Genomic DNA, 22,950 nt, shown 5'->3' with positions numbered 1-22,950 from the left:
CTGAGGGACTTGGGTCTGTTTAGTCTGCAGAAGCGAAGAGTGAGGGGGGACTTGATAGCAGCCTTCAACTTCCTGAAGGGAGGTTCCAAAGAGGATGGAGAGAGGCTGTTCTCAGTAGTGACAGATGGCAGAACAAGGAGCAATGGTCTCAAGTTGTGGTGGGAGAGGTCCAGATTGGATATTAGGAAAAACTATTTTACTAGGAGGGTAGTGAAGCATTGGAATGGGTTACCTAGGGAAGTAGTGGAGTCTCCATCCCTAGAGGTGTTTAAGTCTCGGCTTGACAAAGCCCTGGCCGGGTTGATTTAGATGGGATTGGTCCTGCCTAGAGCGGAGGGCTGGTCTTGACGACCTTCTGAGGTCTCTTCCAGTTCTGATTCTATAAGGGGATGGTTGGATGAAATAACATGATCTTGGTAACTAATTGACCATTCATTTCCAGTTGGAAATAGGTCAATGGAGGGATGATAGGAGTTGCTATAGGGAACTTTCTGGGTGTCTGGCTGGTGAGTCTTGCCCACATGCTCAGGGTTTAGCTGATCGCCATATTTGGGGTCAGGAAGGAATTTTCCTCCAGGGTAGATTGGCAGAGGCCCTGGAGGTTTTTCGCCTTCCTCTGTAGCATTGGGCATAGATCACAGCTGAAGGACTCTCTGCATGTTGGGGCCTTCAAAGTATTGGAAGGCTTCAATATCTGAGACATAGGTGAGAGGATTATTCTAAGAGGGGTGGGCAAGATTCTGTGGCCTGCACTGTGCAGGGGGTCAGACTAGATGATCATAATGGTCCCTTCTGACCTTAAAGTCTATGAGTCTATGAGTCTATGAGTCAGCCTCTTCTTGCTTCCCTTCGCCTAGCTGCAGGAAAGCTAATATAGAACAAAACATGGGCTAATGAGGCAAACGGTTCGGTTGGGTTGTCTGGGCTTTCCCTTGCCACAAATGGAGAGAGGCTGCTGCTGTTCCTTATGTCATATTACACGGCCGCATCTTCGAGGGGCGCTTGATGGTTAGTTTGAGAAACAGTAGCTCACCATTAAGTTGAGCAGTGAACAGAGTGTTCAGTTACGATAGTGATTCTTGAGATATTTAAGTAGGTTTTGCTCTCCTTTGTCAAGCCTGAATTTCGTCAATCCTTGTTTGCTTTTTTTGGGCATTGGAAATATAAAAGCCCCTTCAAATTCCAGGACCTTTAAAGATCCGTCTTCAGTTAAAAATCAACATATTTAAATGTAATTGTTGCTAATATCATCTTTAGTCTAAATTAAAAGTGGCATCTGACGAAGTGGGTCTTTGCCCACGAAAGCTTATGCTCCAACACTTCAGTTAGTCTATAAGGTGCCACAAGACTCCTCGCCGCTTTTGCAGATTCAGACTAACACGGCTACCCCTCTGATACTAGTCTAACTTAAGAGACTCTTAAAAACAAACATTTCTTGCCCTTTAGACAGTTTTGAAATTGACAGCTTCAGACAACTTGGGCAACTTTGGCTCCAGTTTTGCAAATTGGTGTATAAATAAAACCCATCGACTTCTTCAATAAGAAAAAAAAAGTACAAAAAGTTAAACAATGTGCTATTCTAAACTTCAGCTTAGAAAACACCTTTTTCTAATATTGTTGGAAACCATTCCCTTTTGTATTGTAAACACAAATACTTGGTTTGTGCTGCCTTGAAGTGTATTCTTTAAATTGGGAAAAATTATTCTGTGTGTCCTGGGATAGCTTTTCAGAGTCTTATTCATATTGCACCATTATCAGCGTTGTATAATAGGATCAGAATTTCATCCTCATTTGCTTTGTGTGTCCTTTTGTTTTTGACTAGTGTTGGTCCAGAAACTCAGTGTGTCAGCTTCCCTGAAGAAGTGACTCTGTTGATAGTGGAATAGTGCTGGTTTCAATCTTGGGCATATTTTTCTCTACTTGGCTTAAATGTTTTTGAAACTGGCCTCCCTTCTATGCAGCCTTCTGGTTTAGGGATGTGAAGGATTAGTCAACTAGTCGACTGTCCGATAAGCAAATATCGGATAGTCAACAGGATAGTTGACTAGTTGCTCTCTCCCTGCTCCCCCTTGCTGCCTCTATCAGATAGAGGCAGTGGGGAGGGAAAGGGGGGAGAAAAGAGGGGTACTTCACAGCAGCAGCGTTGCACAGAACCTGCTGTCAGCTGGGGGCGTCCGCAGTTGACCCAGGCTTCTGGGCTTTCACCTTTGAAGTGTAGCAACAATGTTGCTACACTTCAAAGGTGTAGGAGCCCTATCAACTAATCGAATACTGTAGTCGATGCAAAAATGCATCGACTATTTGATTAGTCAGTTACCTGATACTTAACCATCCTTACTCTGACTTATTGTTGACACATGACATCAAATATTGAAGATATTTAATACAGTTAAATTTGGATTTTTCTGCTTTCATGATGATCTGGAGACCAAGATAGCAACACTAAGTCCTGTTAACATGCACTTTATCAACAGTGAAACTCATACAACCTGTTCATTTAATTATTGCAACTGATGTAAAATGCCCCTTTTTAGCCGCTGCTTATTCCTCTTAATTTATCTATTATACAGAAAAGTGTAAACGTTTAGCTTTGAGCATAAATTTTGCTGTCTAAATCTAATTGTCAAACTTCGCTCCTTTTTATGTAAATGCTAAATGTTAAAATGAGAATGTAATTGTTTAAAGACAACTGTAAATTACTCTTATGCTTTCATGTTAAGCTTGCTAATGCTATGGGATTTGATTGGGCAATGTTCTTATTGTATCAGAACATACCATTTCACATAAATCCATTTTTCAAATTCCATGGTTTTTGTGTGTTTAATATAGAATTTGTGATTTTAAACAGAGGACACCCTGTTTGAAAGACAATCACTTTCTTTAACTTTCCTAGGTACTTGGTGGAGGTCCAGGACTATTCAGTAGCCATGGGTTTCAGGTGCAACAGCAACAACAAAGGAGCCTGTCACTGCACGAATACCTGAGCATGGAACTGTTGCAAGAGGCTGGTATTTCTGTTCCACATGGACTAGTTGCAAGGACACCAGAAGAAGCTTACAAAATTGCAAAAGAAATAGGTATAACATTAAAGAGAAAGTATACTGTGTAGACATGGACCTTTTGATATAAGGTGTAACTACTTTTTTGCTTGGGAAGACAATTCTTAGTTCTACGTATCCTCTATTAAGGAAAGCTTCCTGTCCTCCTCTCTGGAGGAAAAAAAAACTTGCTTGAATATTATTTTGTAGCTGAAATCTTGCTTTATTCATTGAAGCTTTCTAAAGCCTGAGATTCTACAATGCAACAATGAAAACAGTGACTTCAGCCAGGTGGCCTAATGATAGAGAGATGTATTGCTGGATCAAATCATGTGCTTATCCTCACAGAGGGAGGATCTTAGTCCTTATCCATGAAAAGGGGGACGGGGGGGGGGGGCACTTCTATTTCTTGCTCCCTACTCTGTGGGATGGCACTTCACACAGTTTAACATCCATAGCTGGGATGTTTTAGGGTGAGGTGGTTGACAAGGGCATATGTTTGTCCAGCATTTTCCCCATGGGCCCTTGCTAACTTCCCTGAGTGTTAATGCAGCATAACTTTTTCCCCTTCTAGATCCAAGTGAAGACCTGGCTGGAGAGGTTGTTGGGGGTCAAAGCAATTATAGGTGAATGGCCTTTTTATGGATGGTCCAGGCTTCCCACTGATCATGAGGGTATTGCTAGATTTGCATGCAGTATTTTTGTGATGCGGGTAAAGGCAAAAACTTACCCTTCTAGCAGGGCAATGTGCTTCAGGTTTTTATGCAAAAGTCACCATCACCTGCTATTGTGTCAGAATTGTTATAGTGGAAGGTGTGCTGAATTTCCAGAGTTTGAAGAGAACCAGTTTTTTAACTCTGCAACTTCGCTACTTTTCTGTTAGTACAGTGTGGTCATTCATTTTGTGAGGAATCATCAAATGTTAAGCTCTTTCTAGGCTGGTGGATGTAAAAAATGTATTGGTATAGTTTATTTTAATGGTAACTTTCTGTTGGCTTGCTCTCTCTGGGTTGACTTTCATGTCACGTTAACTTACATCTTGAATGTATCCATGTCTCCTGGTAAATATGTAGATGTACGTATTTCTGGTTTGAACTTGATCTCCTTCTGTATTGTTTCAGCAATGACTGTCTATTAATTTACAGGAAATAAGCTCTCTAATTTGAAAGATCATGCTTTAGACTTGTCAGTCAGGGTTTAATACAGATAAAGATTTGCTGATTTCACTACCATAATTAGGAGGCCTAGATAAATGTTCAACTTGCTGCAGCAGAGATGGTTCCTCAATCTATATTTCTTTGAAGGTAATTGCTTGTGTCTTTGGACAATGATGTCTGATGTGGTGCTTAGAAGTGAATAAGGAAAAGTTATTTACTTGTTCCCATAACATAAGAACTAGGAGTCATCAAATGAAATGGAAAGCAGGATTAAAACAAAAGGGTTTTCCTAGATGAAGGGCACAGTCAATTTGTGTAACTCCTTGCCAGAGAATGTTGTGAAGACTAGGACTTGAACAGGGTTCAAAAAAGAGCTAGATAAATTCATGGAGGTTAGGTCTATCAACACTTATTAGCCAGAATGGATAGGAATGGTGCCCCTAGCCTGTTTGTCAGGGGCTGGAAATGGATGACGGGAGAGAGATCACTTGATGATTACCTGTTTCTGTTCTCTTCCTCTGGGGCACCTGCTATTGGCCACTGTCAGAGGACAGGATACTGGGCTACAAGGATCTTTCGTCTGCTGCAGAATGGCTGTTCTTATGTTCTTAAAATACAAGCTCAATTCTCAAATCAGAGTACTTGGAAGCCATTTGGAGGCTATACTGTGGCTTTCATGGAAGTATATTAAGTACAGAATTAGAAGTGAAAAGAAATGGAGATAAGTCAATTTACTGGGGCTGTACAGTGTCCCACAGTATAATTTAAATGATTAAACATAGGGATGTGAACGGGTAATTGGTTAACATCACCCTTAACAGTGATGCTTACTGGGTAATGGTTAGCCAGTATCTGGGAACAGGGTGTCCCCCCCCCCCCCCCCAGGAGCCTTCCCCCCCATACTTGGCCAGGCTGGAGCTCCCCCCCTTAATTGGTTAAACACTATGTTTGATAGGTTAAACCAGTGGTCCCCAACCTTTTTAGGTTGTCGGGCGCCAGGGGGCGTGGCCGTTTGCCCGCTGGGCGCCAGGGGGCGGGGACCAGGGGCGGGGCCCCCTCCAAGGGCCGCGCGCCCGGAGCCGGCGCTTCTCCCCCACCCCCCTCCCGCCGAGTGCCGCGCGCCCGGAGCCGGCGCTTCTCCCCCTCCCCCCCCCCCCTCCCGCCGAGTGCCGCGCGCCCGGAGCCGGCGCTTCCCCCCCCCCCCCCCCCCCGGCCGAGTGCCGAGCGCCCGGCGCTCTCCCCGCCAAGCGCGCTCCCCCTGCAAGCGCCCGTGCGCCATGTGCCCGGGGCCAGGCCAGCCCCGAGCACCTGGCGGGCGCATTGTTGGGGACCACGGGGTTAAACAATTAAATATATTTTACATCCCTAATTAAACAGTAGTGCCTTATTAAGTCTTCAGCCTGAGAAGTCTCTTACTCCACTTTGCTGCCAGAACAGCTATACCTAACTTGCTCATACACAACTTCCAGCATGTATTTTGTTCCCAGCTACGCAGTATTGAGAACTAATAGCTAGCTACTCGTAAATTAGAGGGCAATACCTGCATATACCCAGTTCCAACTTCATTCTGCAGAAACATGTGTCTTGCACTGCTCTGTATTTTCCTGGACAGTGTTTAAACTCATAATGAGTAGGGATGTTTTAAAGCAGTTAATTAGGTCACCGTGTAACCATTAAAAAAAAAATCTTAGCAGTTACAAGGTTTCATGCTGCGGGTTCTGTAGTATAAAACTTATATTGCAGAGCCCACAGTGCATCCAGCTTCCCAGGAATGGGGCCAGCAGCCAGTGCATGCCAGAAGCTGGCTGCCAGCCCCACTCCCAGGGAGCTGGCTGCACTGTTGGCTCTGCTGTATAAGCTTTATACTCTAGAGCCTGCAGTGTGGGGTGGCAGCTGCTCGAAGCCAACTTTTAAGCTGGCTTTCAGCCCCGTTCTCAGGTGCTGTCTGCCACCCTGTGCTGTGAGCTCTTATTATAGAGTCAGCAGCGCAGGTGGCATCTGGTTCCCTGGGAGTTGGACTGAGAGCTGCCGTGTACAGTTAATAAGCTTCTGCTTATTGGTTAATTCTTTAAATTACACTGTTACATGCCTAATAGTAAGTCCATCATTCCAACATTGGGTAATGACAAGGCTTGTGCAGAATCATCTTTAGAAAGTCCCAATCACAATTATTTATATAAAACAAGAATTTTATCTAGAAAAAGATACTTTATGTGATTACAAGAGATAAAGTGTAAGTTAGAATTGGTTGCAAAATAAATTGGGGGGGGGGGGAAGCAGCTACTGTCTGAATGAGTTTAAAAGCCAAATCTCTCACTGTGGGCTGTAACAGTTCACAGGCTGGATTTTGTTTCAGCTGGGAACCCATCCTTCAGAACAATGTGCTTTAATTATTCATTGATGCCATGAGCAGAGTGACGGGAAGAGGGAACTGATGAAGTGGAGGTCACAGTCTCTCTATCTCCTCTCTTTCAGATTACCCTCTCCCCCTGCTGGGTTGTAGACAAACAATTCTCTGTGCATATGAAATTCAAACAGTCTCTGATTAAATATAGTAGGTTATTTTATTTTATTTTTTAAATTTATTCCCCACTGCTGGTCAATAGCCAGCTAAGCAGATAATGGCCCGTTAGCACCTTGCTGGTCTGCTAGTGTGCCTTTGTCTCTGAGAGAATTTGTGGGTCTTGCGTTATACTTCTCGGTAACAATTGCATAGCAAAATCTCATAATTTTACATTCAGTGATGTTTCAATGGGATAATATTCAGCAAATGGTCATTTACAGGGCATACTTTATACAAAATATATCATAACCATATGACGAGTGGTGAACCTGGGGCAAAAGATGTCGCGCAAACATAGGTCAAACCAACAGGATTTTCTAAAACCGTGCTTCTAAATAGTGAACTGGAGTACACTTGTTTTATTTTCGTAGGATACTTGCAATTTTTCAATTGATTTGGTCCCTGTAGGGAGTGAGTGGTGAATGCCTGCAGAAAACAGAAAGTTGAGGAAGCCAAGCTGAAGAAAGAAGGCTAGCATATCTTCTATTATTTAAGCTTACCTACTTTTCAATAACAGTCTGTATGCAAATAAAATGTTACTTGTCTGCCAAGTTTGTGAATGGGTTTGTCAGTCCACAGTATAAAAAGCCCTGGCCTCCAGAGCCCTTATCTCTCACTCCTCTCCCCTCCCCACGCCAGCCACTGACCCTGGAGTCCCCTGCACCCAACCCCCCTAGCACTAGCCATTGATTCTAGAATCTCATGCACTAAACTCCCTCCCTGTGCCAGCCTCCTGCCCTTAGCGCCCCCAGTGCCAGCTCCCATCCCAAACTCCCCAGTGCCAGCTCCCCATCACCAGATGTTCTAGTATTAGATTCACACCGAGCCCCCCACACTAGCCCCAACCCCAGAACCCCCAGTGCCTCCTCTGTTCCCCTCACCTAGCCTTGTGCTGCCTTCCGCCTGCCAGCTGAGTGCTGCTGTCGGGGTTATGGTTGCTCTAAGGCTGCTGTGATAGACTCCCGCTGCACAGTGAACTACTCTTCCCTGCCCCTGCCTGGAGCTGGTTGGCTGAGAGGTGGGGCAGAGCACACCTCTCCCAACAGCCAGACAGGAGGGGAAACACTGGGTGGTGTATCCCAACCCCAGAGAGCCACCACAGGTTTTCAGCCTGGTCCCGGTCCGAGGACCTGGTGGTTGTGAACCAGTTTCTCAGGATTCTCCTAAAGCAATGGACTAAAGATATAGAAATACAGGAAATAGAATTTGTCAATGCTGGACTTACTTTTTTTTCCCTGAAATACTCCTAGATGGCGGGGCTGGATTAGCTCATAGCTGCTTAAAGCAAATAAAAGGAATTACTTTTAATAGATAAAATCTCCTTTTTAATAGGTCTTGTTCTTAGAGGAATAGAAAATACTGATGCTTATAATTATACTCATACTTTAGATTTCTTGCTATTTCTTGGAAATAATTCAACAGGTTGGTGGTTTAAGTGAATTAGGATATTTTGTGTTCCATGGTAAGAGAAGGTAGAGCTACAGTCTGTATGTTTCTCCTGTATACTAGTGAGAGTTTTATGTCACTCATCGTTAAATCCCCTGAGTTGCTTTGAAAATCTCTATGGTCTGTTGAATTTTGAAATGGCTCATTATACTTAGAATAGACAGAGAGGTTATGCGTACCAATAACAAATGACTCAGTTTATAGCTGTATTATAATTGTGTATTCTACAGTTTTCTTTTAATTTTAACGACAAATAAACTCTGTTCCCTCAATATATATTTTATCTGCTCGTTTGTTGGAAATTTACGGAATCCAAGTCTGACAGCTTTCCTGAATCTAATCCTGCTCAGAGAGAGACTTTAATAAAACAACAATAACAAAACAAAAAAATCCTTGCTTTAGTGAGTAATCCTTTCTCTTTAGCCAGGGTTTCAGAAGGAGAAACATTGTTACTGAAGTTTGAACTGCTTGTTTTCTGCTGATACATGTAAAGTGGAGCATACAGACTCTAGATCCATTTCTTGTTCTTCAAACCTCACCCTTCCAACATCTTAGGGGAGGACAAAAAAATTTGCATGTTTACAGCTGGAGCTGCTCCCCCATCTTTTTCTGGCTAGCACCAGGCTTTGCTTTAGTCAGTGAGATATTGATTTATGTTCTAGTAGGCATGGTGATGGCTAGAAAAAGTGGCGGAGGGTTAAAATAGAATTCTAGATATCCAAAATTTCTCTGTTTACATGCAGAAAATCTTTGAGTTAGAGAAAATTAGGTTAGTAAATATGTATGTAAATTAAAAGCAATGCCTGAAAACCTTTATAGAGAGCTGCCTCGTACTTTGCAGATTTAAGCCTAGCACAGTAATCTGGAAAACTGGATTATTTCTTAACACCGCTTACTGAGTTACTTGGTAAAGTTACACAATTATCTTCTCTTCTGGTTACTGAGTATGTGAAGAGTTTTGATGTGTATCAGTATTTCTGTTATCAAAATGGCAAATATACCTCTGTCACAATCTTCATAATGTAATAAGAAAAACTTCTGATAGCATCCTCTTGGGTGGCTTTATGAATATCTGCCATAGAAGTATGTATCTTTGTCCTACCTTTGTACCTATTTCCCCTGAGCTGCCTGCATGTCCAGCTCCTACTAAATTTAAACTGCAGAGCCACAGCGGGGGTGGCTCCTGCACCCGGTGCAAGCTGGGACAGAGTGCCTCCCCTTATCGACTAATTGTGTAGTGGATAAAAATTGTATCGACTACACAATTAGCCAGTTACCCGCTTCTTAACATCCTTAGTTTAGTGTGTTGCTGTAGGAGAGATTCAAATGATACCCAGCTGCTGAGCAGAGCACCCACAGCTAGTGTTTTTGTTTCTAGTGGCGGTGCACATTTGCACATGCCTCAGTGCACATACAATTTATTCCACATATAAATGGAAAACAATCTTTACATGGATTGAATAAATTAGCAGGAATATTCGTTAGTACCCTGTTGTATAGAGGTCACCACAACTGATGTTAAACTTGTTGGGGCCCAGGACTAAAGCTTGGCCCCACTGCCCAGGGCCAAAGATGAAACCTGAACCTCACTGCCCTGGGCTGAAGTACAAGCCACTCCCATAAGGGTGTAGCCCTGGGTCTTTGGCTTCTCCCCTCTCCCCTGCTCAGGAGACTTGGGCTTTCCCCCTTCTGCCTGTTGTGGTGGGGCTCTGCTAGGCTTACGCTTCAGTTCTTCTTCCTGAGGTTGTATAGCAATTTTTGTTGTCAGAAAGGGGTCATGGTGCAATGAAGTTCGAGAATCCTTTGTGTAATCTACATGACCTCCAGTATTAAGTAGCTATAAAAATGGAATGAGGGTTGTGAAGATGTAAAGGTCACAGTAAGTCTACATGTACTTGCAAACATCTTCAATTATTTTATACCAAAGATTTATAATGACAGAATATTTAAATAGAGTTGCTTATAACTCTCAAGTGCTGGATTGGCTATTAAGACTTTTCAATGCGTGGTTAGCTCAGGGCAATACCCTGGTTATAATCTAACTTGAGCCCTGTTAACATACCATGCATGAACTCAATTTTGATTGTGGGCCTGTTTGATATAAGCAAAAGCTTGGGTTAGCACAATTTCAAAAGCTGTTACAGCCAATTTGTTGTAAGGTAGCAGGTAGGGATGTCAACATGTTGTCAACTACATGATTAAGCGATAAGCCTAGGCTTATCGGTTAATCTTGTTGACTACACAAATTCTACCCCTTCCCCCTCCGCTGCTTATATATCGGAGACAGCAAGGTGGGGTAAGCAGGAGCTGGTGCCGGGGGCAGCAAGCTTAAAAGCCAGCCCAGGCCACCTTGGACAGAGACAGCTTTGCAGTAATTTCTCTCCCTTGCCACAGCAGCCTCTGTCCACGGGGAGCTCGCACAATCACAGACAGAAGCTGCTGCCACCCTGGGCAGCTGCCTGTGTATCTGAGGCAGCAGCGCAGGGCGTTCCCCAGTTGTAGGACTGGAGTGCACTGGCTGCTGGCCCTGTCCCTGGGAGCCATCAAATGGTCATGTAGCAGATGATAACTCATGCGGTTACATGACTGTTCAGTTACCCGATATCTTTGATAGGATAACAAGTCTTGTGGATACGGGAGAAGTGGTGGATATGGTATACCTAGACTTTACTAAAGCATTTGATACAGTCTCACATGACCTTATCAATAAACTAGGGAAATATAACCTAGATGGGGCCACTATAAAGGGTGTGCATAACTGGCTGGATAACTGTTCTCAGAGAGTAGTTTATTAATGGTTTATTGTCATGCTGGAAGGGCATAACGTGAGGTTCCACAGGGTCTGTTTTGGAACCAGTTATGTTCAACATCTACTGGGACTTATCCTATTTATACATGATCTACAGAAAGGGGTAAACAGTGAGGTGGCAAAATTTGCAGATGATATGAAACTGTTCAAGACAATTAAGACCAAAGCAAACTGAAGAGCTTCAAAATGATCTCACAAAACTAAGTGATTGGGCAACAAAATGCCAAATGAAATTTAATGGTGATAAATGTAAATTAATGCACATTGGAAAAAATCATCCCGACTATATATAGAAAATGATGGGAACTAATTTAGCTATAACTACCCAAGACAGAGATCTTGGAATTGCTGTGAGTAGATGTTTTCAGAGAATTATCCAATGTGCTGCAGCATTCAAAAAGCAAACAGAATGTTAGGAATCATTGAAAAAGGGATAGAGAATAAGACTGAGATTTTTATTGCATCTATATAAAACCATGCTATGCTCACATCTTCTGTTGTCACCGCATCTCAAAAAAGATATATTGGCATTGGAAAAGGTTCAGAAGTGGGCAGCAAAAATGATTAGGGATTTGTAAAGAGTCACATAAGAAGAGAGATTAAAAAAACTGGGACTTTTCATTTTAGAAAAGAGGAGGCTAAGGGGGGATATGATAGAGGTCTGTAAAACCATGACTGGTGTGGAGAAAGTGAATAAGGGAAAGTTATTTGTTCCCATAAGCTAAGAACCATGGGTCACCAAATGAAATTAGTAGGTATCAGGATTAAATCAAACAAAAGGAAGTTTTTCTTCATGTAGTGCACAGTCAACCTGTAGAACTCCTTGCCAGAGGATGTTGTGAAGACCAGGATTTTAACTGCGTTAAAGAACTAAAACTATGGAGGTTAGGTGCATCAATGGCTATTAGCTGGGATGGGTAGGAATGGTGTCCCTAGCTTCTGTCAGGGGCTGGAAATGGATGATAGAAAAGGGATCGCTTGATGATTACCTGTTTCTGTTCACTTCCTCTTGGGCATCTGGTATTGGCCACTGTTCAAACACAGGATACTGAGCTAGATGGACCTTTGGTCTGACACAGTATGGCCATTCTTATATATTATATGTTCTTATCAAGAGGTTTGGAGAAGGTCCAGAGAACAGCAACAAAATGGTTAAAGGTCTAGAAAACTTAACCTATCAGGGAAGACTGAAAGAATTGGTATTGTTTAGTTTAGAAAAGAGAGGACTGAGAAGGGACATGATTATCAGTTTTCAAGTATCTAAAAGGGTGTTACAAGGAGGAGGGACAAGAAGCAATGGTCTTAAATTGCAGCAAGGCAGATTTAGGTTGGATATTAGGAAAAACTTCCTAACTGTCAGGGTGGTTAAACACTGGAATAAATTGCCTAGGGAATTTGTGCAGTCTCCATGACTGGAGATGTCATCTGAGGAAGTGGGTTTTGCTCGAGAAACCTCATGATACTGTCTACATGTTTTGTTAGTCTTTAAGGTGCTACTAGACTATTCATTATTTTTTTAAGTTTTTTCCAGTTAGACTACCCCTCTGCAAGTAAAGTATATGACCAAATGCTCCAAGCATGGATTTAGCACTATGGCAAAGCATTGTTTAGTAATATAGCTTTTTCTAGAGTTGCCCACCCTCTGAACAAAACAAGCTAGAATTGTTAGTGTGGTTGTGCCAGTATAGTTTTTCCAGTGTAAGTGCATCTATATGAGGGGCTTCTTTTGACAGAAGCATGTGAGTCAGTGTTCACATCTTTGTACTCCTGACTGATAAACTGTGGCCTGTAGTGTAGACACATAATTAAGTCTGAATTCAGAAGCTTTGCTGCCTAAAAGTTATATTATGTATTGTGTTCTTCTTCTCACACAAACTGGTAGATTCATTTAGGCCTGGATGTGCTTAAATGGCCTGCTGGATTGGGGCCTTAGTTGTTTACTAGAGCACTACTCATTTGGAAGCAAACTTGAGAGAGTATCTCAGCTGTATACTAACAGGCAAGATAGTCTATGGACTAGATGCATATGATTGTTCATTCTTGCATACTCATGAACATCATAGCTAATTAATGATGGTTTGAAAAGTTATGTTTGAAAAGTTACATCTAATCATGTAAATAGTACTGAGATATGAAAGAAAGTTAAGCAATTAGATTATGTATATAAATAATTGAATAGTGACTAATTTAACCAAAAGTCAAGTCATACATTTTATAAATACAACTTAGAACGCTGGATTTTGGAATCTTTCTTGAGTTGGAGCTCTCCTAGATTTGTTTGTCAGTGTGTAGAGGTTTTTTTCTGTTGAAGACAAAATATTGAATAAAAGTAATGAGTTCTGCTATTTTAATCTCAATTATATATGCTCTATCTTATGTGAGGAAAATAAATAGCGTTAGCCTTTTCTGCTATATTAAAAAACTGACTAATATAGGAGTTATGATTAACAAATTCTAGCATATGTATTTTTTTTTTTTTTTTTAATTCTAGGTACAAAGGATCTTGTGGTAAAAGCTCAGGTTTTAGCTGGTGGTAGAGGAAAAGGAACCTTTGAAGGTGGCCTCAAAGGCGGAGTGAAAATAGTTTTTTCGTAAGTTGTATTTCTAAATTGTCAGGTAAATTGAGAATATCTTCAATCCATTTGTACGACTTGGAATTTTAATTTGATTAAAATGCCTTGTAGACTATGAAGATGTTCTAAACTAGGTAAGAATGTATTTTTACTGTAAATGAAGATACATAACTCTTAAAATTAATTCATTCTGCTCTCTTTACTCCAGCATTTCTCTTGTCACATTCTGAGCTTTTCTTATTCTAGTCCAGAAGAAGCAAAAGACATTTCCTCCAAAATGATTGGAAAGAAGTTGTTTACCAAGCAGACAGGAGAGAAGGGCAGGATATGCAATCAAGTATTTATCTGTGAGCGCAGATATCCCAGGAGAGAATATTATTTTGCAATAACTATGGAAAGGTCATTTCAAGTGAGTAACTAATAGAAATAGTATTCTTAAAATGAATTTTATATACTTGGAATTGAAAGAATATTACTGCCATCCTTCGTAGGGGTCAGATTTGTGTTTGAAACTGATTTATAGAGCTGTTTGTGAACTCAGCCTTCTGTTTAGCAGCATGACCTTCCTCTGCATGCTTCTTAACACTTCAGATACCAAAGTAAATTGCTGTGGTATAGTGCAGTGAAAGGAATGCTACACAACTGGTTGTCTGCAATACTGATGTTTCTGAACTGCAAAGTTGCAGTGGTTAGCAAAATGATCTAATTTCTGTCTCCTTAATTTTACCAGACTTAATTTTAAGCAGTTAAGGCTTAATTTTAAACATGCAGCCACAGCTCTCTAAAGCAGTGCAAAGCAAGAAGATGACCAAAATTTTAAAAAATCTGTGTCCATAGTAAAGTTCCTATATCTGTTTAGACATGTGAGTGACCTGACTTTTAAACTGCTGATAACAGGAGGAATTACATTTAGCATATCTCCTCCTCCTAAAGAAGTTACATACCATTCAAAAATAGTAAGTAAATGTGCATTTTTAATATAATGGACTCCTCCAAATCCCAAGGTTAATTCTGTAATTTTTAATATAGTGCTTGTCACATTTCTCCCTCTTCTTTACTATATAATGACTATTAAAGGCGTTTCCTGTTCAGTTCAGATCTGAATACTTTGACGCATTCCTTGAAATAATCTGTATGACTCTGGTTCTGTAGGTGCCCAATTTTTAAATTTATAGAGGAAATGTGTGCAGTTGATTTGTCTATTAAGCACTTCACGAGCCATGAAATTTCGTAAGTTATCTGATATGTGAACAAAATTAATAATCATCATGGCTTCATCCCAGGAAAGAAGATGGCTTCTAGACTCTAGAACAGTGGTGCACAATCTTTTTTTCAGCAGCAACCCCCATGGCTGGCTCCAGGTGGCCAGGGGCTGGGCCTGGCTGTTGGCGTCCGCGCGACGCCCCCCAGGAAGACCATTTGGGGGTCGCGACCCACGGGTTGTTCACCACAGTGAAGACTGACTCAAATTTTAGAAGCACTCTAGATATGGTGTGAGCATTAAACTTAAAATGTATACTAGCTTAGTACGAGTTACATGTAATTCTGTGGTAGTAATCCATTGCAGTATTTATAAGAAGTTTGTTTGTTCTAGCTTCTAGCAAAGCTCCTTTATTTCTTATATTAGGGTTACTTCTGATACCTCCTGGAGATGTCAGAAATGTGTGTGGTTACAGGTGACTCCTGTGTAAACTGTGGAGCTGTCCAATTGTTTTTGGTGATGTTTGCTCCTGAACTAACATCTCCCCAGGTTATGCCTTTCTTCTAGGCTTATTTCTGTTGGGAGCACATCCTACAAAGTACAACTTATTGAAGTTCAGAGCTGAAGCAAATGGTCTGGCAGTGCTAGAAAACCTGCAGAAAGAATGGTTCAGTAAATTCTGTAGAGCGCGCTCTCATTTACAATGTAACAGGAACTTGTTTTGAAATATCTGTTCTCTGATTAACTGACTTGCATAGAAATTCTAAAAGTGGGTGAACTGGTAAATGTCTGTCTTACTGTATCTGCTCTTTTTCTTAAATTTAGAATCCTCTTCCTTTCCATAGGAAAATTGTTCAACATTTCAATCTTAATATCTAAAAGTGTCTATGCTGCTTTTTCACAACATCTGAGAGTAGGGATCTCAATGTGTAGTCGACTACATGATTAACCTGATGAGCCTAAGTTTATCAGTTAATCTGTTGACTACACGCATTCCTTCCCACACCCTCTTGGGGGGGGGGGGGCAGGAACCATTGCCCTCCTTCCTTGCTGCTGCAGCAGCACAGGGAAACGGCAGGGCGGGGTGCCGTGGAGCAGCCTCTGTCCATGGAGGCCCGGGCTTGCTGCGCACAGAGGCTACTCCGTGGCAGAAGCCCTGTCTGTGGGGTCTGCACGTAGAGGCTGCTCCGCGCGATTGCCCATTATCCCATGGACGGGTTGCTGCTGCCCCGCGCGATTGCCTCTGAATCCGAGGCAGCAGCATGGAGCCATAGGCTGGAGCTGGTCTATGTGGGGAATTGGTTTTTAAACTGATTCCCCTCATGGACCAGCTTCTGCCTGCCAATTTGCGCTGCTGCCTTTGAGGGGCAGCAGTGTCAGATGGCAGGGTGGCTCTCCGGGAGTGGGGCTGGAATACACTGGCTGCTAGCCCTGCCCCAGGGGACTATCGAATAGTCATGTAATCGATAATATTTTGTCTGGTTACATCACTATTCAGTTACCTGCTAACTAAGATCTCTAATCCAGAGCTTTCTAATTTCTATGTAAGAGTGACAAGTAGATGGCTAAAATATTTACTGCATTTATGCCACAAGGTGGCATTAAAATACCACAAATAGCTATATTTCAGCCTATAAAAATTTCACATTGTTCAAACAAGGATTTTTAACATACAAGTTTTAGCCACAATTAGTTTAACCAAAGTAGATGGCCTTTTTCATGACTGATAGATAAAACAAATCTCTGTTGACAGGGTTTCATTGGTAATTAGTTTATTGCTTTATAAATCTTGGGAATCTTGTTTTTTGGACAAGAATTATGCTAGTGATCGGTGATTCTCAGCAATTAATTAACACCATACATGTTTTCCTAGAATAGTAAGAATTAAACAAAACAAAACCCAGAAGTCAGGATTCTGATAAACAAATATTGTTTCAAAAAAATAAAATGCTTACAGGCTGAAGCAGCTGAAGGAATGAAATGTTCTTGCCATGTCTTAAGTAGAACTAATACTATCTTTTAGGATATAATGATACTGAATTGTAATTATGCCTGAAATAGTTTTCTAAAGCACTTGTAGCTCTCCTTGCAGCTGCATTCAGTATGTAGTTGTCACAGTATTAAAAAATGGTTCTAGCACTCTCTCTTTGCAACTTTAATTGCAGTTATTTATTAGCTAAACCAGTGGTTCCGAGCCTTTTTTATACTGTGGATCGGCAAACAGGCATATTATTTGCATATTCATTCATAATGTTACCAGTCCACCAAGGGGCTTCTGTGAACAGCCAGCTTCACCTGCTTGCCACCTGGCGACTGCCAGAGTTGAAGCTGTCTGCTGTGCAGCAGCTCAGAGGATTTGTGTGTACCTCAGTACGCACCCCACAGCTGCCACAAACAGCTGGCTTCAGCTCCGGCAGCCTCTGTGGCCTAGCAGCCAGCGATTCACAGCCTGGCACCAGTCTGTGGATCAGTGTTTGGGAACCGCTGAGCTAAACCCTATTAATGTGCTCATGGGAAGTACTGACTTACTAGTCCAGGAAGTGGAAGTCTCTCATTATGCATGCAACCAATACCGCATGTGAATGTTGGCTGACTCATAAGCAAAGATTCCTCAACCTTGAACTTGATGGATTGCTTCCAGGGGCATGGGATTGTTTTGTCTTCATGCCCATTAATCTCAGAGGCACCAAGGAGTCAATTGTGAAAGTGGCTTTTTGACACATTTTGTGAAAGAGTATTAACTTCTCTAAATTCATTTTACTCAACAATCAAGCACTGTGACAAGCTTTCTGAGAGGGTTATAATTGTCAAGGCTTATGATCTGTTGTGAATAGGAATAGAGTGCAACAACTGGCTGTGCAGACCTAGATTTACCTTCAGAGGTTGGAGTGAGATAAACTATGAAGAAAATTAAAGTTGTTCTCTGTTCACTGACAGCATGAGCTGAAGATGGGATATACTGGGTGTGATGTATCATTGTATAACTGCATTTTTCTGTCCTAAATTTAAGCCAATATTGTAAGTCATGGTATTGACTTAGGAGAAGCTTCCTTTTGATATATGGTTTTAGAGTTGGAAAATTTCTTCTGTTCTCATATATACTAAACTGCTTGTATAAGTAATACTGAATGAAAATATAGCAACAGTAAGAGAATAAAAGACAACTTTAATGGATTGCCAAAAGCAAAGAATCTCATACTGAGAACAAGAGGCTCTTTGAAATATTTGTGGAAAGATGTAATATAGTGAATTATATTTAAAACACTTGCATTGAAATTTTCTCTTTCCTTAGGGTCCTGTACTGATTGGCAGTTCTCATGGTGGTGTTAACATTGAAGATGTTGCTGCAGAGAATCCTGATGCAATAATTAAGGAACCCATTGATATCATGGAAGGCATCAAAAAGGAACAAGCTGTTAGGGTACTATGGAGTACATTTCCATACAATCTTAGTTTTTTGCTTGTATAAAACTTACTGAGTATATTTACAAAGCTTTGGGGCTGATGAAAGAACTGACAATTCCTAACAATTTTATGCTAGATATTATAATGGATTGTCTTCGATTTACAGAAAGGAATGTAAATCTAGCTCCATATATGGATACTTAAATTAGGCTGGTGTATAGCTTCGTAGCCTTAATTTCGCTGTCCCTTGTAGGATCAATGCCTTGATTGATCTTACAAGCCATAAGCCCCACTCCCTGCAGGGCAAACAAAAATCTGTAGCTGCTGTCTAGACTTCTATTGCTGTGTTAAAAATAAGCTGTGAAGTTCCTAACTTTTAACCATAATTCAAGATTTGAATGCCTAATATAATAAATTGATTAACAGAATATTCTGTTTTATTTTCAGTTGGCCCAGAAAATGGGATTTCCCCCTAACCTGGTGGATGAAGCAGCAGATAATATGATCAAGATATACAATCTCTTTATGAAATATGATGCCACTATGGTGGAAATAAACCCTATGGTAGAAGATGCATCAGGAATTGGTAAAGTACCTTCTTTATAGAATTTTATTTTAGATGGGCAGATTGAATCTATGGAGCAGTGTTTGATATAAGGGTTCTGCTAAAGTTTCTACAGCTATATGCAGTAAGGCCATGGTCACCAACAGGTCGATTGCGAGCTACTAGTCGATCTCGAGGCCTCGACCAGTCGCTCGCAAGGCGTCCTGTCTACCCCGCCCCCATTTCCCTCCCACCCCCCAGAAGCCCCATTACTTACCTCAGAGGTAGTGTCGGCTTCAGAAGTCCCGCAGCTTAGTGCCACTTCCGGCAATTCCAGAAGTGCGCTAGCTGCTCTGCCGGCCCCCTGCACCGCACAGGAGTGGTGAGTCAGCCCTGCGGGAGGTGCACAGGGGGTTTCCCGGCGTGCGCGGGGGGAGTTGGCCCTGGGGCAGGCACCTGCTGGTTTCCCTGGGGGGGGAATGCTGGGGGGAGGGAGATGCAGGGGACTCTCTGCCCCCACTGGCGCCCCCACTGGCACCCCCACTCCCCAGCTCCCACTCCCCAGCTACAGAATGCTGTCCCCAGCCACCGAATGCTGTCCCCACTCCCCTGTCCCCAGCCACCGAACTCGGTCCCCACTGGCGCACTGTCCTCTGCTGCAGAACCCTCTCCCCTGCCCCCCCAGCACCCTGCCCCCAGCCGCAGTACTGTCCCCACAAAATGTAGAATTATAAATGCTTCATTTTAGATTTAAATAGCATGAATAAAAAACAGACCATTTATTTCATAACTATAAACACGTGATTTTAATTGAATGTATCGCATAATTTAAAAATAAACTGTTTATCAGAGTGTGTAAATAAGGGCTGGGGATAGCAAGTGACGGACAGGAGGAGAATAGAGAGGGCGGGGCGGTAGATCTTCGCCTGTTCTGAGATTTAAAAAGTGATCTTGTGTGTAAAAAGGTTGTAGACCACTGCAGTAAGGAGATGTAACACTAAAGTGGTACATTGGAAAAATGTAGTAAAAACTGACTATGGCACATAAATATCTGCAAACATATTTAGCACTCTGGAAGCCCTGTGCATGGTGTGAGTTCTGTGCACACTATGGGACTGGCTTCAAATTTCTCTGGGTTTTTTTGGATTTTTTTCAAATAACTACTATTCACATACTGCATATAAGGTGGGACTTAAGATAGTTTGTGAAATATTTGTGCTATGAGCCTGTATTATCAGAGCATACAAAACTATAGACCATGCTGCTAATACAAAATGCATCCTAACATTCAATTTAAGTCAGATGGAAATTGACATTGTGGTATAATAAGCTTTGGTAATGTGGTCCTGAAAGAAGAACAAGAATGAAGTTACATTCAATTGTGTGCAATAATAGCTTTTCTTCTTGGAAAGAATCCAAGCTCATATAATTCCTTAACTACACATTTATCTTATTCCTCTTGGCTTTGATGTCAAGATCTGAAATGACAGCACTCTTGTGCGCCTAACTCGAAGCGATTTGAATTTGCAATTTTCAGAATTTGGTCCTTTCTGAAAATTGGGCCTTCTAAGATTTTTTTTTTTTTTTTTTTTCAAGCTAACATCCAAAATCTAAGCAATCCCAAATACTAGTGACTTCGTATTAGATGCTGAAGGAAGTAGGGATATTAACTGGTAACTGGTTAAAATTTTACATTTAACTGATTAATTGATTAAATGGAGGTGGGTGTGGGCTGCTCCCCATGTACTGGTTAACCATTACCTGTTAACGTCCCTAGTGAGGTGAAAATACATCTACACACTAGGAGTGCCTTTCAACCACTACTGGTTTTTTTTGTTTGTTTTTTGTTTTTTTGTTTTGTTAGCAGGTTTCAAAAGATACTTACTGTTCCCCTTTAAACATTTTCAGAATTAGTCTCAGCTTAATCCTTGCTGTTCAAATTTGCATATCTAGTTTTATACTGGCAGTTCAGTGCACTTTTTATACAAGAATTTATATATATAAAAAAAAAAATCTCACTGTACTCATAGTATGAACTTAGACCTAGCATAGTTGGGTTTCCTTTTTGTCAGCTTCCTTAGTACATGGTTAAGGATAAGATTACATCACAGGGGAAGACTGGCTGGAGCTCCCAGCTGGTCACAGCATGCTTTCCCAGGGCTTGGGATCTCTTCTCCTCCCATAGGACATTCCCCAATGTCCCTCCACTATCTATGGGTGAAACTACCTTGGTGTTCTGCTGGGATTATTTTCTACATTTTTTTTTTAACCTTAGAATATGTTCGCTTGATGAAGCACATAGGCTCTTGCTCTTAGATTTAATTTAAGTGGGTAGATTTTTTTTTTTTAAAGATATGCAAAGGCACAATGGAAGGATTAGCTTGGTGGACAGTTGTTTTGGTGAGTTTGTGTTAACTGTTCTAGATACGTTACTGCAGGTTGCACCTCAGTGGTCCAGCACCCTTGGGATCTGAGCATTTCTGAATGAGAGAGTTTGCTGGACTAGGGCAGGTCAATTCTGCTCCTCTTCTGATGGACTCCGGACTCTTGTAGAATCTTTCAGCTCCCCTCCCAGATGCAGGGCTCCTCTTCTCCCCTGTTGCGCTGGGCTCCTGGCTCTGCGGCCAGCCCTGGGGCCACCACTCCATGGCTGCTGCCACTGCCCCCAGGGCCAGCCTGGGCATCAGGCTCTTGGTTCTGCTGCCTGCTGCTAGACTCATAGGGCTTTCTGGTTCAGGGGCTCTCTGCTCCAGCAATATCTGTAGATCATGGACGTTGCTGGGCCAGTGTGCCCCAAACCAGAGAGGTTCAAGCTTTACTACAAATGCAACATGTATTGTGTTAATCCCTTTCAAGAAATGCATTTATACTCATAAAGGTACTTGCAAGTTAGGAGTCCAGAGGTCAGGTAGTGCCATTAATGTAAGGTAATACTGGTATTTTCTAGTCCTGTAATAGTTATATGAAGTGTTTTTAGCAGAACTTTGCATCCAGGAGTTTTTAAGAGCTTGCTGAACCATTAATGTTGATTTGCAATAAAAGGTGGAAAAATGCAGAAGACTGAAAGAAAACTAGTGTTATGCCAATATTTGAAAAGGGTACACAGAATGACCTGGGTAATTATAGGATTGTCAGTCTAACATTGATCCTGGGCAAGATAATGGAATAAATGATAGAGGACTAGATTAATCAGGAATTAAAAGAAGGTAATTGAGTTGATAGAAATCAACATAGGTTTATGGAAAATAGCTCCTGTCAAATTAACTTAATGACTTTTTTTGCATGAGAATACAACTTTGATAAAGGTAATAGTGTTGATGAAATATACTTAACATTCTTCTGTAAGGTATTTGACTCTAGTACCACAAGACATTTTGACTGAATGTGGAGCAATACAAAATTAACTTGGCACATAAAATAGAATAAAAACTGGCTAACTGATCGGTCTTAAAATATGTTCCTACTAGCTGGAGTTACCCGACGTTGCTCGGGAAACCGGAGGAACAAAATGTAGAAAAACAGTAGTCCATTAACTTTTTTTGAATGGTAGAAAAGTTGCACTGATTTCTATAGGGATTAAAATATAGGTCCGTGTTATCCCCAGCGGGAGGGGGGGAGGTTACACGCAGGAGGGGCGTCCCAGATCGCACCCGGGGTGTGTGTGTGGGGGGGGGGAAGAGGGTGGGAAAGAGGGTTGCTTATGTAACCTCATGGGTGGGAGAGGGCGAGTCCTAGATGGTGCTGGGGACCGCAGGCGGCGGGCATGGGACCTAGGGTGGGCAGGATGGCCCCTGCAGCGCAGCACACTTTTTGATTTTTACAGCTTGAGCTTGGGCCCGATTAGGTCCAAAAGTACCTTAATACCTTCCCCTGGATAAAAGGTTATCCCATGCAAAGTTTGGTTGTGGTAGCTCTTATAGTGTCTGAGTTATTAGTGCACAAACTTACAAACATTCTCCTTTATATATTGGATTATGGTCTTGCATTGATTATTATTTTGGCCTGATGCTTTTTAACACTTGGATCAATGATGACATACACAATTGGAGTTGTGGTAAATAGAGGAGAAGTCACTGATAGTAATTGTGGATCACTTAAACTACATCCCTCTTTCGAAAGACGTATGTAAATTAGACATATTGAAATTGCAAATGAAGTTGTGATTTGAATTTCTCACGCTTCATTTGCATAATTGCATCATGGCTTTTTTTCAA

At 41.7% G+C, this 22,950-nt stretch overlaps 1 protein-coding gene across 1 annotated transcript in view; it reads left to right on the top strand.

The window, feature by feature from the left end:
* SUCLA2 (succinate-CoA ligase ADP-forming subunit beta) overlaps positions 1–22,950 on the top strand; it is a 36,683-nt gene that overhangs the window by 737 nt on the left and 12,996 nt on the right. Inside the window, exons 2-6 of the mRNA XM_075919034.1 lie at positions 2,894–3,077; positions 13,505–13,604; positions 13,833–13,995; positions 18,080–18,208; positions 18,640–18,778. Coding sequence (XP_075775149.1) covers positions 2,894–3,077; positions 13,505–13,604; positions 13,833–13,995; positions 18,080–18,208; positions 18,640–18,778 — 715 coding nt within the window. The remainder of the gene's footprint in view (positions 1–2,893; positions 3,078–13,504; positions 13,605–13,832; positions 13,996–18,079; positions 18,209–18,639; positions 18,779–22,950) is intronic.

The sequence above is a fragment of the Pelodiscus sinensis genome, chromosome 1 (assembly GCF_049634645.1).
Source record: "Pelodiscus sinensis isolate JC-2024 chromosome 1, ASM4963464v1, whole genome shotgun sequence".
NCBI lineage: Eukaryota > Metazoa > Chordata > Testudines > Trionychidae > Pelodiscus > Pelodiscus sinensis.
Note: the sequence above shows the minus strand (reverse complement) of the source record. Positions and strands in the feature narration are given on the sequence as shown.